This window comes from Stegostoma tigrinum, chromosome 43, assembly GCF_030684315.1.
Source record: "Stegostoma tigrinum isolate sSteTig4 chromosome 43, sSteTig4.hap1, whole genome shotgun sequence".
NCBI lineage: Eukaryota > Metazoa > Chordata > Chondrichthyes > Orectolobiformes > Stegostomatidae > Stegostoma > Stegostoma tigrinum.
In genome coordinates, this window is record NC_081396.1 from 3,114,507 (window position 1) to 3,129,513 (window position 15,007).

Genomic DNA, 15,007 nt, shown 5'->3' on the forward strand with positions numbered 1-15,007 from the left:
GGACAAAAACTGACCCTTCTATAGTACTCAAACTATAGTGTTCCCAGTCAATATTTGAAAAGTTGAAGTCCCCCATGACAACTACCCTGTCTCTCTCACTCCTATCGAGAATCATCTTTGCTATCCTTTCCTCTACATCTCTGAAACTATTCGGAGGCCTATAGAAAACTCCCAACAGGGTGACCTCTCCTTTCCTGTTTCTAACCTCAGTTGATGAGTCCCCAAACATCCTTTCTGCAACTGTAATACTGTCCTTGACCAACAATGCCACACCTCCCCCCCTTTTATCATCTTCTCTGTTTTTACTGAAACATCTCAATCCTGGAACCTGCAACAACCATTCCTGTCCCTGCTCTATCCATGTCTCCGAAATGGCCACAACATCGAAGTCCCAGATACCAACCCATGCTGCAAGTTCACCCACCTTTTTCCGGATGCTCCTGGCATTGAAGTAGACACACTTCAAACCAACTTCTTGCTTGCTGGTGCCATCTTGCGTCCCTGAAACTTTATTTCGGACCACCCTACTCTCAACCTTTTCTATACTCGAACTACAATTTTGGTTCCCATCCCCCTGCTGAATTAGTTCAAACCCATACGAATAGCCTTCGCAAATCCCACCCCACCCCCCCAAGGATATCGGTACCCCTCTGGTTTAGGTGAAGACCATCTTGCTTGTAGTGGTCCCACCTACCCCAGAAAGAGCCCCAATTATCCAAGAATCCAAAACCCTCCCTCCTGCACCATCCCTGTAGCCACGTGTTCAACTCCTCTCTCTCCCAATTCCTCGCCTCACTAGCACGTGGCACGGGCAACAAACCAGAGACAACAACTCTGTTGTTCCTAGCTCTCAGCTTCCATCCTAGCTCCCTGAATTTCTGCCTTAAATCCCCATCTCTCTTCCCACCTATGTCGTTGGTACCAATGTGGACCACGACTTGGGGCTGCTCCCCCTCCTCCTTAAGGATCTCAAAAACACGATCAGAGACATCACACACCCTGGCACCTGGGAGGCAACACACCAACCGTGAGTCTCTCTGGTCTCCACAGAACCTCCTATCCGTCCCCCTAACTATGGAGCCCCCAATGGCTACTGCTCTGCTCCTCTTCCCCCTTCCATTCTGAGCAGCAGGGACAGACTCTGTGCCAGAGACCTGTGCCCCACTGCTTTCCCCTGCTAAGTCGTCCCCCCCAACAGTATCCAAAATGGTATACTTATTGTTGAGGGGAATGTGCACAGGGGATCCCTGCACTGCCTGCCAGTTCCCTTTCCATCCCCTGACCATAACCCATCTGTCTTTTTCTTGTAGCTGAGGAGCGACTACCTCCCTGTAACTTCTCTCAATAACCCCACCTGCCTCCCGAATGTTCTGAAGTTCATCCAGCTCCAGCTCCAGTTCCCTAACGTGGTTTTCGAGGAGCTGGAGTTGGGTGCATTTCCCGCAGATGTAGTCAGCAGGGACACTAGTGGTGAACCTTACCTCCCACATTCTGCAGGAGGAACATTCAACTGCCCTGACCTCTGTTCCCATTATTGTAAATTCCCAAGACTGTTAAAAAATAAAGAATAAAAAATAAACTTGTTACCTTACCAATCAGGCACACAGAACCTTTTTTTTGTTTAGAGGAGGAGGACGGGTGGGAGACACTACACGGGTAGTGTTTCGGGTAACGTAACCACACAAGTATGTTACCTCACTCACTCACCAGTACTGTGTCAGCTCCTGCTCAGCGTCCCTCCGCCTATTCACGAGGAAAGCTTTTTAAAGTTTCCAAAACAGTGACTCACCGGCTTCCCGACAGGCTCCTGCTCGTGCTGCTGCTCAACAAGAAATGACATGGAATATGGGTTGCAGTTCCTGCAACCTTTGGGTAGCATCGTTGCTATGGAGAACTATAAAGGAAAAGTGAATTGATACAGCCAGGTAAAATAATGGAAAATGTTCAGTTGTTTTACAGGTAAATTAATGGTGAAAGGAGGAAAGACTGAGGCCCATTAATTTAAATCACATATTTCTCCTTGATTTGTCTCAGACAGAAAATCTTCATTTGGAACCAGGTCTGCATCCTCTGATTCTACACACAGATTACTGCAGCAGGCCCTAAAGAAATTAGAGCAGAGACAGAGGACGTTTTCAGTCATTGAGCAGGCTTAACTGTGGGTAAACTTCCAGATTCAGATGACATGTATCCTGCAATGTTGGGGCAAAATAGCAGGGGCACTTGCAAAATATTTCAATTCCCCTCTGACCACAGGAAATGTGCGAGAGGACTGACGAATAGTCGAAGTTGGAGTTTTATTCAAGAAGTGAGCAAGGGATGAATCAAGAAACTGCAAGGCAGTCAGTCTCACCTTGATTTAAAAAGGTATGCAGCTGGATGAACACAGCAGGTCAAGCAGCATCAGAGGAGCAGGCAGGCTAATGTTTCAGGCCTAGACAATTTCTCAGAAATGGGGGAGGGGAAGTGGGTTCTGAAATAAATAGGGAGAGGGGGGAGGCAGATAGAAGATGGATAGAGGAGAAGATAGGTGGAGAAGAGACAGACCAGTCAAGGAGATAGGGATGGAGCAAGTAAAGGTGAGTTCAGGTGGGGAGGTAGGGAGGAGATAGGTTAGTCGAGGGAGGAAGGACAGGTCAAGGAGGGGGATGAGGTTAGTAGGTAGGAGATGGGGTGGAGGGAGGGGATAGGTGGAAGAAGCAACAGGTTAGAGAGGTGGAGATGAGCTGGTTGGTTTTGGGGTGTGTTAAGTGGAGGGGAGATTTTGAACCTTGTGACGTCCACATTGATACCATTGGGCTGCAGGGTTCCTAAGCAGAATATGAGTTGCTGTTCCTGCAACCTTTGGGTAGCATCCTTGTGGCACTACAGGAGGCCCAGGATGGACATGTTGCCTGTGGAGTGGGAGCGGGAGTTGAAATGGTTCACGACTGGGAAGAGCAGTTGTTTAGTGCAAACTGAGGGTATGTGTTCTGCAAAGCAGTCCCCAAGCCTCTGCTTGGTTTCCCCGATGTAGAGGAGACCACAACAGGAACAGTGGATACAGTATATCAAATTAGCAGATGTGCAGGTGAACATCTGCTTGATGTGGAAAGTCTTCTTGGGGCCTGGGATGGGGGTGAGGTGGGACGTTTAGGGGCAGGTGTAGCACTTCCTGCAGTTGCAGGGAAAAGTGCCGGGTGAGATTGGACCGGAGGTGAGTGTGGAGCGGATAAGGGAGTCATGGAGAGTGTGGTCCGCCCAGATAGCAGATAAAGGTGGGGAGGGAAAAATGTCTTTTGTGGTGGGGTCAGATTGCAGCTGGCAGAAGTGTCAGAGGATGATGCATTGGTTCCAGAGGTTAGTGGGGTGGTACGTGAGGATGAGAGGCATTCTGTTTTGGTAGTTATTGTGGGGAGGGGGTGTAAGGGATGAGTTGTGGGAAATGTGGGAGACATGGTCAAGGGCGCTCTTGACCACTGGTGGGGTGGGGGGCAGGTGGAATTTGCGATCCTTGAAAAACAAGGACATCTGAGATGTATAGAGTGGAATGCCTCATCCTGGGAGTGGATGCAGTGGAGGCAAAGGAATTGGGAATAAGGGATGGCATTTTTGCAGGAAGGTAGGTGGAAGGAGGTGTATTCTAGGTAGCTGTGGGAGTCGGTGGGCTTGAAATGGATATTGGTTTCTAGGTGGTTGCCGGAGCTGGAGACAGAGGGGTCAAGGAAAGAGAGAGAGGTATTAGCGATGGTCCAGGTGAACTTAAGGTTGGAGTGGAAGGTGTTGGTGAAGTGGATGAACTGTGTGAGCTCCTAGTGGGAGCATCAGGCGGCGTTGATACAGTAATCAAAGTAACGGAGGAAGAGCTGGGATTTAGGGCCAGTGTAGGTGCAGAAGACAGATTGTTCCACATAACCTACAATGAGGCAGGCATAGTTTGGGCCCATGCGGCTACCCATGGCCACCCACTTTGTCTGTAGGAAGTGGGAGGAATTGAATTGGAAGTTGTTGAGGGTGAGGATGACTTCAGCTAAGCGGACGAGGGTGTCTGTGGAGGGGGACAGGTTGGGCCTGTGGGACAAGAAGTGGAGGGCCTTTAGGCCATCTGTATGGGGAATGCAGGTGTGTAGGGTTTGGACATCCATGGTGAAGCTGAGGTGCTGTGGACCGGGGAATTGGAAGTTCTGTAGAAGGTGGAGGGTATTGGTGGTGTCACGGATGCAGGCAGGGAGTTCCTGGAGAGTTGGAGAAAATGGAGTCCAGATAGGTGGAGATAGGTTTGGTAGGGCAGGAACAGGCAGAGACAATGGATCGACCATTGCAGTCAGTTTTGTGGATTTTGGGAAGGAGATAGAAGCCAGCGGTGCAGGGTTGGGGAATGATGAGGTTGTCAGCTGTGGGTGGCAGGTCACCTGAAGTGATGAAATTGTGGAAGGTTTGGGTGATGATGGTCTGGTGGTTGGGGCTGGGGTCATGATCAAGGGGGCAGTAGGAGGTGTTGTCGGAGAGTTGGCACCTGGCCTTGGCGATGTAGAGGTCAGTGTGCAGTCCTTCAACTGCGCCTCCCTTTTCCGCGGGTTTCATAGTGAGGTTGGGATTGGAGCAGAGGGCTGCAAGTTCTGTGCGGGAGAGATTGGAGTGGGGGAGAGGGGTGGAGAGGTTGAGGCGACTGATGTCACAACAGCTGCTGGAGATGAAGAGGTCGAGGGAGGGGAGGAGGCCTTGAGGTGGTGTCCAGGAGGAGGGTGTTTGTTAGATGCGGGAGAAGGGGTCAGTAGAGGAGGGTTCAGCTCATGGCTGAAGAAGTAAGCACTGAGGCAGAGGCAGCGGACAAACTGCTCGATGTCCAGTCCTGGCCGGTATTCGTTGATGTGTGGGTGGAGGGGTCAAAGGTGAACCGTTTACTGAGGCCTCCTCTCCACCTATCTTCTCCTCTATCTATCTTCCATCCGCCTTCCCCCTCCCCCTATTTATTTCAGAACCCCCTTCCCCTCCCCCATTTCAGAAAAAGTGTCTAGGCCCAAAACGTCAGCCTTCCTGCTCCTCTGATGCTGCTTGACCTGCTGTGTTCATCCAGCTCTACACCTTGTTATCTCAGATCCTTCAGCATCCGCAGTTCCTACAATTTCAGTTTCACCTGGGTAATGGGCAAACTATTGGAAGTAACTCTGAGTCAGAATTAATTTAGCAACATTAGAACCTGTGTATTTGTGGATTCACAAAATAACTGAAGTGAGCAACTTTTGGACAAAATTGTTTTGCAGCCAAGATCCCCATTGACAATCCAGGCCTGTGTTACAGAGCAAAAAAAAAGCCTTCCTTCGCTGCATGGTCGATCAACTCCTCATCTTTTGGTTAAGATTCAAGTGCAATAATCCAATCTCAATATGTTGCTTGTCACCGATCTCAATTGAGTACAGTTTACCACCGATCAGCCCATCTGGCCAGCCTGTCTAAATTCTCCTATGTCTGTTTTTCTCACTATTAACCACCTACTACTTTTGTATCACCTGCAAACTAACTGATCATCTGTCTCAAATTAAAATCATTTATGCAAACCATAAACTGTAAGGACTCAATACAAACCACTGTGGAACCCCACCAGACTTCCAATCAGGAAAAAAAAATCCCTCAACCTTCACCCTCTGCTTCTTGTCAATGAATCAACTGTAAATCTAATTGGTCAAATTTCAATGGATCCCACAGGCTCTTGCCTTATCAGTCTTCCATGCTTATAGGTGATGCTTCCCAGTGAATGAGAAACAGGAGAGTCCTGGGATAGATCCTTGTAGAGCATCAAGTTCAAGAAATTTGGAGAAATGGAAATTAGAGAGGGAGAGGTATATTTCAATGACAGAGAGATGAAGATTTGTTTTTATTTCACAGGATAGGTGATGATGTTGGATTGAAACGTGAGAGGGACAGAACCAGAAGAGACCATGAGCATTTTTTTTATAATTTCACTGAGCATGGGTAACTTGGATGGCCAGATGTTTAGTAGGATTAGGGTTGAGGGACTCAGTAGTCGATCAAATGATCAAGTGAGCACTGACAGGGCATGATGGGAGATTAGACAGAAATTAGGCAATGACACATGTCGAGGGTTCAAATAAGAACTTCTGAGACAGTTTGTCCTGGTGACCTCAGGGAAGGGAAGGACATGACGGACGCCAATGATCAGATAATCTCAATCCATGACAAAGTCCATCAGCTCCTCACATTGTTGGACTTGAGGATGGAGGGGATGGGGGAAAGCCCTTCAACCTTGAGTAGGAATGGGCCATTCAGCCCTGTGCCTGCTCTGTCATTCACTTAAATCATGGCGAGTCATTTCTTCCTAGCATTGTTCCTGTTTAGCATTATGTCGTTCATCTCCAGGAATCTATCGATGTCTGACTTTAAAATCCTCAGTCATTGAGCTTGCATTGCCTCCTGGGTAGAAAATTGCCAAGTTTCTGAGCAAAATAATTCCTCCTCACCCGAGTCATTAACGGCCTATCCCTTATTCTGAGACTATGTCTATTGGTTCTGAACTGAACAGCCAGGGAAGAAATCCTATCTACACTCATGCTGTCAGAATCTTGTAAGTTTCAATGAGATTACTGATAATTGTCCAAATGATTAGCCCTAGTTGATTGAACTACTGGACAAGTTGGATCTCCGTGTTAAACCTGACTTGATAGATTGTAAGTTTTATTTTTGCAGTTTAGTAAGGATGGTAATCAGTAACTATTCATACCAGGCTGCAATTTTCTTTCCACAAGACAAATTTATTTCTTGAAGAAAATAAAAAAAGCTGTGTGCATGTATATCAATTTTGATGGATCTTAAACAGTAATTTAACCTATTTTCCCAACAGTATCCATTATAAACACTCAATATCAGTGAAGTGACAATCCGATCCTTTTTAACTTGTTTATGGTTTGTGGATTTTGAAGAGTAGCTCAGCATTTATTGCCCATCCTAACCGTACAGTAGGAGGTGGTGGTGATGAGCTGTCTTCTTGAATGTCTGCAGTCCTTGGGATATTGGGGTATCCATGGTGGTGTTAGGAAGAGAATTCCAGGATCTCGATTAAATCATGGTGAAAGAACAGTGATTCCGGTCTAAGTTACGATGGACTATAGGTTGGGATAGAAGTTGCAGTATGTAGCATTCCCATGCATCTGCTGTTTTTGACTTCCGAGATGGCAGAGGTTGCAGGTTTGCAAGGTACTGTCAAAGGAGTCGTGATGAGTTACTGCAATGCATCTTCCAGCTGGTACGTTCCTCTACTTGTGTGGCAGTGATGAGGGTGTGTATGTTGAAGGTGATAGTTGGGGTGCCAATTCAGTGAGCTTTTACATCTTTCCCATTTTACACATCAATGGAAATTTTACTGTCTACTTTTATGTTTCTTGTGAGCTTCGCTGCGTTTTCTCTATTCCCCTGTATCAATTATTTTTGGTCATCCTTCATTGGGTTCTAGGTTTTTTCCAAGACTCTGCTTTACCACTTTTTCTTGCAACCTTATGAGCCATTTCTTTTGATTGAATACAAATTTTACGTTGTTTCTTTAGCCACAGTGGATTCATTTTTTGCTTTGTATTTGTGGTTGAGAAGAATGCATAATTATCGCAGGCCCTGATATGCTTCTTGAAATCATTTTGTGTATTTTGCCAATCCATCATGGGCACCTTCCACTGTTCAGATTTGTCACCCTAATTCCAGAATGAGCTAACACTTTCAAACCTGATAAAAATTCAACAATTTTGTGGTCAATATTTCCCACACTCGTGAACAGCAAAACTATTAATTATTCATTCTAATTACATAATACTGAATATAAAACAGCCTGATTCATAATTGTCCTTTTGATTCTTGAACACATGACAGAAATTCATCTTCACAACATTCACACTGATTAGGTCCACCAAACCTGCATCGAAATGGCAGTCACCCATTATTACTGTATTATTCATGTACATGCACATCTTACATTCAAAAGGGGGTCATTGGGATATTAAGTAGGTTCCGCTAATTATGTTAAATAGGAGGTCCAACTATACATCTTTACCTGTAACATTTTATCACATAAAACTGGACTGGGATTTTTCAACATTAGTTGTTAAAGATACCAGTGAAAATCCTTCAGACCTCGATGTGATTAACAGAAAAACAGCTCCTGACATTATTTATGAACTCTCTGCTGCCTCTGCAGGTGTGCCACGAGGTGGGATTTCTGAGTAAATCCTTTCCCACACTTGGTGCAGATGAATGGCCTCTCTCCAGTGTGAACTCGCTGATGTACTGTCAGTTGAGTTGATCGTCTGAATCCAGTCCCGCAGTGAGTACATCTGAATGGTCTCTCATCAGTATGAATATGTTGATGGAGCATCAGCTCCCCAGAACTTTTAAAGCATTTCCCACAGTCTGGGCATGAAAAAGGCCTGTCGTCAGAGTGAACACGTTGATGGCGTATCAGGTCACCAGAACTTTTAAAGCACTTCCTACAATCTGTACATTTAAAAGGTCTCTCCCCTGTGTGAACTCGCTGGTGCGTCAGGAGGTGGATTTTCTGAGTGAATCCCTTCCCACACTCAGAGCAGGTGAAAGGTCTCTCTCCGGTGTGAGTGCGCTGGTGTGCATGGAGTTGAGATGACCATCTGAACCTAGACCCACAGAGAGAGCAGCTATATGGTCTCTCGTCAGTGTGAATACGTTGGTGTAACTTCAGCTCCCCAGAGCTTTTATAACACTTCCCACAATCTTGACATTTGAAAGGTCTCTCCTCAGTGTGAACTCGTTGGTGTGCCTTGAGGTGAGATGGCTCAATGAATCCTTTCCCACACTCAGGGCAGGTAAATGGCCACTCCCCAGTGTGAACTCGCTGGTGTGTCAAGAGGGTGGAGAACTGAATGAATCCCTGCCCACATTCAAAACAAATAAATGGCCTCTCCCCAGTGTGAAGACGCCGGTGTATAGTGAGTTGTGATGATCTCCTAAACCCAGTCCCACAGTGAGAGCACCTAAATGGTCTTTCATCAGTGTGAATACGTTGATGGAGCATCAGTTCCCCAGAACTTTTAAAGCATTTTCCACAGTCTGAACATTTGAAAGGTCTCTCCTCAGTATGAACACGTTGATGGGACTGCAGACGGCTGGAACTTTTAAAGCACTTTGTGCAGTTTGGGCATTTAAAAGGTCTCTCCTCAGTGTGAACCTGCTGGTGTGCCTTGAGGTGAGATGACTGAGTGAATCCACTCCCACATTCAGAACAGGTGAATGGCCTCTCACCAGTGTGAATGCGCTGATGAACGGTGAGCTGGGACGACCATTTGAAGCCAGCCCCACAATCCGAGCATCTGAACCTTCTCTCCTCAGTGTGAACACGTTGATGAGACATCAGATCACCAGAGCTTTTAAAGCACTTCGCACAGTCTGGACATTTAAAAGGTCTCTCCTCAGTGTGAACTCGCTGGTGTGTGAGCAGGGTGGAAATCTGAGTGAATCCCTTTCCACACAGGGAGCAGGTGAACAACCTCTCCCCAGTGTGAACGCGTTGGTGAATTTTCAGTGCAGAGTGGTGACTGAACCCTTTCTGACAGTCCCCGCATTTCCATGGCTTCTCTGCAGTGTGACTGCATTTATGCTTCTTGAGCCTAGTTGACTGGCTGAAGCCTTTTTTGCACACAGAACATGTGTACTTGCTCTCGCCACCTTGAACGGTGCTTTCCCTTTCCATGGTAAAAAGCTGTTGGTACTCTGGTTGTGATAAATTGGGTGACTCCATTAGATCATGATGTGGTGACTGGTTTCAGTTTCATGGCTGCATATCATCCTCTTCGCATACCCTGTAGAATTTATTTAAAACAAAAGAAAGGAATGAGACAGAAATAACAAAAACATAAACGCAGGTTGCGACATTTTCAGGACTGAATCTGGCAATTTGTGGGGCTGGCATTTGTGAAAAGTGACCATGACAGCTGTTGATTGTCAGAGAAGCTCAATTGGGGCTAAAACTAATGTGGAAACAAAAAAAATCCTGCTACCTGGTCTAGTCCTACACATGACTGTAATGGCCTGCATGAAGCAGACTGAAAGAGAAAAGAGAGATACAGTTGCAAGACAGAGAGATAGCGAAATAAGTGGGAGATGCTGTGGGTAAAGATTGCCATTTCGTGCTCTACAACTTGACCAGAACATAAGTAGGACCTTGCAAAACCTCAATCTCCAGCAGCTCGAAGGGCCATTGTAACAGGTCTATCCAAGTGCCAATTTGCCATCCAACTCTCACCATTCTAACCTGTTTGACATACAGTACTGGAGCAACAGAGAATTCCTTGGCTGGAATATGAGAAGGATGGCAGTCATTTCTTTGAGTCTCCATTATGAATTCTATCCCCTAGCTGCCAACTAATTCGCTCCCTGGAAACTGTCTGATATTGAAAAAGAGATGGTAAGAACTGTCGATGCTAGAGAATCTGAGATGATGAGGTGTCGAGCTAGATGAACACTGCAGGCCAAGCAGCATCAGAGGAGCAGGAAGGCAGACGTTTCGGGTCGAGACCCTTCTTCAGAAATGGGGGAGGGGAAGGGGATTCTGATATAAATGGCGGGGGTAGATAGAAGATGGATAAAGGAGAAGATAGGTGGAGAGGGGACAGACAGGTCAAAGTGGGGGGGGGGGGCGCTGCAGCCAGTAAAGGTAAATGTAGGTGGGGAGTTATGAAGGGGATAGGTCATTCCAGGGAGGACAGACAGGTCAAAGAGGTGGGAAGAAGTTGGTGGGGAGGAGATAGGGGTGGAGCTTGAGGTGGGAGGAATGGTTAGGGAGGCGGGGACGACCTGGACCGACCTATCCCCTCCCTATCTCCCCACCTATATTCACCTTTACTGGCTCCAACCCCGCCTCTTTGACCTGTCTGTCTCCTCTCCACCTTTATCCATCTTCTATCCACCCCCCTCCCTATTTATTTCAGAACCCCCTTCCCCGCCCCCATTTCTGAAGAAGGGTCTCGACCCGAAACGTCAGCCTTCCTGCTCTTCTGATGCTGCTTAGCCTGCAGTGTTCATCCAGCTCTCCAGCTTGTTATCTCTGATATTGAAAAAGCCTCAGTGTCATATTTCACTGCAAACTGAGATACCAATCATATCTCCGTATCATCAGTAAAACCTCACATTTCCAGCTAATAACATTCACCCTCCCTGTAGTTGAGGTCAGTGTCCATCCTCTGCTGCCTGTCTCCTCACTCACTGAACCATCCCCCCTCGTGACATTCGCCCACCGTGACGCTGCGCACGCGCACTGCTGCATCTTAACACGATGAAGCATGCGCCCATCAAGCTCGCGTACGCTTCCGGTGCCTTCACCAAGATGGATAACGTCAACCTGGGCCTTTTCCCGGGATAAAGACCGCGGCTCCCTGACGCGGGACTTTGGAGGTTCTTATTCAATGTTTGCGACCAGACGAGGTGTTCATGAAGTCTCTCCGCTCAGCTCTCCCATGCAAGCTGCCACATACCTACACCCTTGCCGCCCCCTCCCCCCGCCCACTTTGTGCCGGAGATCGCAGCTGCTGGAAGGAAAAGCTCGATGTCCCTCACAGTCCTGATCAAAGTGATACTGCGCATGCTCCACATACTGTCCTCAGTGCGCCTGCGTGTGAGCCTCTTGTCCTGAACGGAGCATCTTCACATCTGCAATGAACGGTCGGTTAGAACAGCGCTATTAACATCGAAATGCGGATATCAAGCTAATTTTCTTGCTCGATTTATATAAATGATTTGGCAAAGAAACATCGTCGTTTACTTCCCCGCTGTTTCTTAAGTTGTCCCATCTGCTTCTTCGAGATTTGATCTTCTACGCATTGAGAATGATTGGAGTTTGTCAAACTTATCACGGCTTCCCTTTCTGACCGCTTTCACGCCCGTCTGTCCACCAGCCCTGCCCCTTGTTCACTCTGGTCGTCGGAGCAGCTTCCTCGTCTCGATCCTCCAGCCCCGTCCCTTGCGTCCTTTCCACAACAAAAAAAAACCTGCGGATGCTGTAAATCAGGAACAAGGAGAAATTTGCCGGGAAAGCTCAGCAGGTCTGGCAGCATCTGTGAAGGAGAAAATAGAATTAACGTTGCGGGTCTGGTGACCCTTCCGGCCTATTGGTCCGCAGCCGTCGTCAGTTGCTGGAACGCTGAGCATTGAGCATGCGCCGTAGCGATGCAGCACAGGATAGGTCCAGGTGGGTGAACGTGTGGGGAGGGTGAGAGCCCGAGGGTGGGTTTGCACTCTTCAGAAATATCTCGTATAGCTCGCAAGCCTCGCATTCCGAAGCTCATATGGAAAAAGTGCAGACTGTGTCTGCGAACAAGAGGAGGAGCAAATGGTGATCCCAACTGGGTTTGTCTGCTCTTGAGTGTCTATTCTGCACTGACGGGTGAGCTTGATTGCAAACTCTGTTTACAGGGTGTGATGACTGAAGGGCTTACAGAAATAAAATTCTCACCAAACCAGACGATCAAGTCACTCAGAGCCTGGATATCACCCACCCGGAAATGTGCAAGGAGAAATCTCTCACTGCTGTGAATGTGGGAAGGAATTTTAAACACAGGATAACGCAGGTGCTTCCCGCACAACAACTATAGAAAGACCTCAAGGCAATTGCACAACCTGAAGAAACATCATACTATTCACAAAGGGGAGAATTCATACATGTGTCATCTGTGGAGAATTAATCAGCAAACTGCGAACGATTGGTGGATACCTGTGCCATGGAGAAACCCGTGGAAATGTATGAATTGTGGGAAAGAATTCAAATGTCCATCCGATTTGGAAATTCAATGACTGAGGAGAGGCCGTTCACTTGTTCTGAGTGTGGAAAGGGATTCACTCAGTCATCACACCTGCTGCTGCATCAGCATGTTTACAGACAATAGACCCTTTAAATGTCCAAACTGAAGGGAGTCTTATAAAACTTCCAGCGAATTCAGACCGGGACAGGCTATTCTCCTATCCTGATTGTGGGAAAAGATTTACTACTTCATCCAACCTGCTGACACACCAGTGACTTCAATCTGTGAACAGACCATTCACCTGCCCTGGGTGTGAAAAGGGATTCAGTAATTGATCTATGCTGTTGAGGCACCAGCGAGTTCACACCAGAGACAGGCCATTTACCTGCTTTGAATGTGGGAAAGGATTTACTCCGTAAGCCATCCGCTAAGACATCAGCGAGTTCACATTGAAGAGAGGCCATTTGCATGCTCTGAGACTGAGAATTGATTCACTCTGTAATCCCACTAGCTGAGTCACCAGCAAGTTCACAAAGGACTGGAGTGACTGGAATTTTCTGTACAGCATAGCCGGGATAAAACCATTTTCATTTCTGGCTATTTCTGATATTAATAAACTTCAACCCAATTTTAGATGCTGATGTTCTGGCTGATAAGAGTCACATCAGCTTTGTGTTCAGTACAGTGTGTTACTTTTTTAAAATTGTCTTGTTAGTTTCTCCCTGCACTCCATTCTCACCTTCCACAACAAATGCAAGTATGCGGCCTTCCACATCACTAAGACTGAGATAATCGGATCAGCTGGCTCTGCCGTTTCCCTCTCACATACGCTACCTTTGTATAAGGAGCCGTTCAAGTGGGGAAGGAAATAGGAATATAATTGAGCTGGGAGCAATCTAATTAGAGGGATAGATCCTGAGAAGACAAGCAGTCCTTGTTCACTTCAGGAAGTGAATGCAACTTCTGTTCCTTTTCTTTACCTTGCTTTTCCAATTGTTCTATGAAAAAGTTTGTGGTTTGAACTGTTTCCAACATATGATGCTCCCACAGTAAACAATGACAAGCTCTAACGCTACACTGGGGAAAGAGAAGCACCTCATGAGACACAGCTTTGACACTGAGATAACAAGGTGTAGAGGTGGATGAACACAGCAGGCCAAGCAGCATCAGAGGAGCAGGAAGGCTGATGTTTCGGGCCTCGACTCTTCTTCAGAAGGGTCTAGGCCCAAACGTCAGCTTTCCTGCTCCTCTGATACTGCTTGGTCTGCTGTGTTCATCCAGCTCTACACCATGTTATCTCAGATTCTCCAGCATCTGCAGTTCTTACTATCTCTGAAAGAGCTTTGACACTGTCTGCTGCTAAGGACCGATAGCCTGATTCTTTTAGCTGTGATTACTTTGATAATTGAATTGACACATAATGAAGGAAAGTAGCAATATATTTACAAATGTGAATTTCTATTTACAATAAAGTGTTACCCATGCCATGCAGGTGTCCTCAGAAATGTTCCTGTGTTGCTTCTCTTACACACCATGCACTGTGATGGATTCTTCCTGGCGGGCAGTGATTGACCTGATGCACAGATTGGCTTTAAATATGATGGTGTCAGAAATTCCAGATGATCCTGGTAGCGCCAGACTCCTCTGTCGCTGGTGACAGTTCACAGAGCACCATAGAACCCTTTGGGTTATTTATAATGAGGTGAACAAACAGAAAATTGTGTGAGAACTCACTAGAGCTCACAGAGAGAAACACGCCATGAAACTGACACAAAATGACACCTGCTGATTTTGTCTAATATTGACCCTGTGTTTCCTCTTATTGCTGAGTCATCGGTGAAAACTAGAGGGTGTTGTTTTAGAATAACATTGCCCGTTCAGGACTAAGAGAGAGGAGAAGTTTTTGTCTGAGGGTTGAGCATCTTTGGGCTCTCTGTCTCAGTATGTGGGGAAGATGGAATTTTTTTTTAAGACAGAGGTAGTAATTTTTTCGTTTAGCAATGGGACCATCAACTATTGGGAGTTGACGGGAATATGGAATTTGGAGTACAAGCAGTTGGGCAATGATCCTCCTGAATGGCAGTAGAGGTTTGAGAGGCTGAATGATCTGTATCATCTTCTAATACTTATGTTTGTATGAGGCTGGGAAATGGTCAGTGAGTAACTCACCTTCTGGCTCCCCCGTAGCAGCAATATATACCGCCTACTGGATGCACCACAGAAAGTGACCAAGGCTGCTCAGACAGTTCCTTCTAATCCTA

At 46.7% G+C, this 15,007-nt stretch overlaps 1 protein-coding gene across 7 annotated transcripts; it reads right to left on the reverse strand.

Annotated features, from left to right (window-relative positions):
* Positions 1–6,783: 6,783 nt before the first annotated feature.
* LOC125449095 (zinc finger protein 420-like) lies at positions 6,784–12,147 on the reverse strand. 7 transcript variants are annotated; one of them, XM_048524720.2, is made up of 2 exons: positions 11,604–12,147; positions 6,784–9,812 (listed from the first exon to the last, which is right to left on the reverse strand). In XM_048524720.2, exon 2 carries the CDS (start codon positions 9,749–9,751, stop codon positions 8,150–8,152), a length of 1,602 nt encoding a protein of 533 aa, XP_048380677.1. In that variant the 5' UTR covers positions 9,752–9,812; positions 11,604–12,147; the 3' UTR covers positions 6,784–8,149. The 7 variants fall into 7 exon arrangements, with proteins under 7 accessions (XP_048380677.1, XP_048380680.1, XP_048380675.1 ...); XM_048524723.2 differs by having other exon boundaries at positions 11,484–12,147; XM_048524718.2 differs by having other exon boundaries at positions 11,351–12,147.
* Positions 12,148–15,007: the final 2,860 nt, after the last annotated feature.

Coding starts and splice junctions, on each gene's coding strand:
- LOC125449095 (XM_048524720.2), bottom strand. CDS start 9,751: ATGGAGTCACCCAATTTATCACAACCAGAGTACCAACAGCTTTTTACC.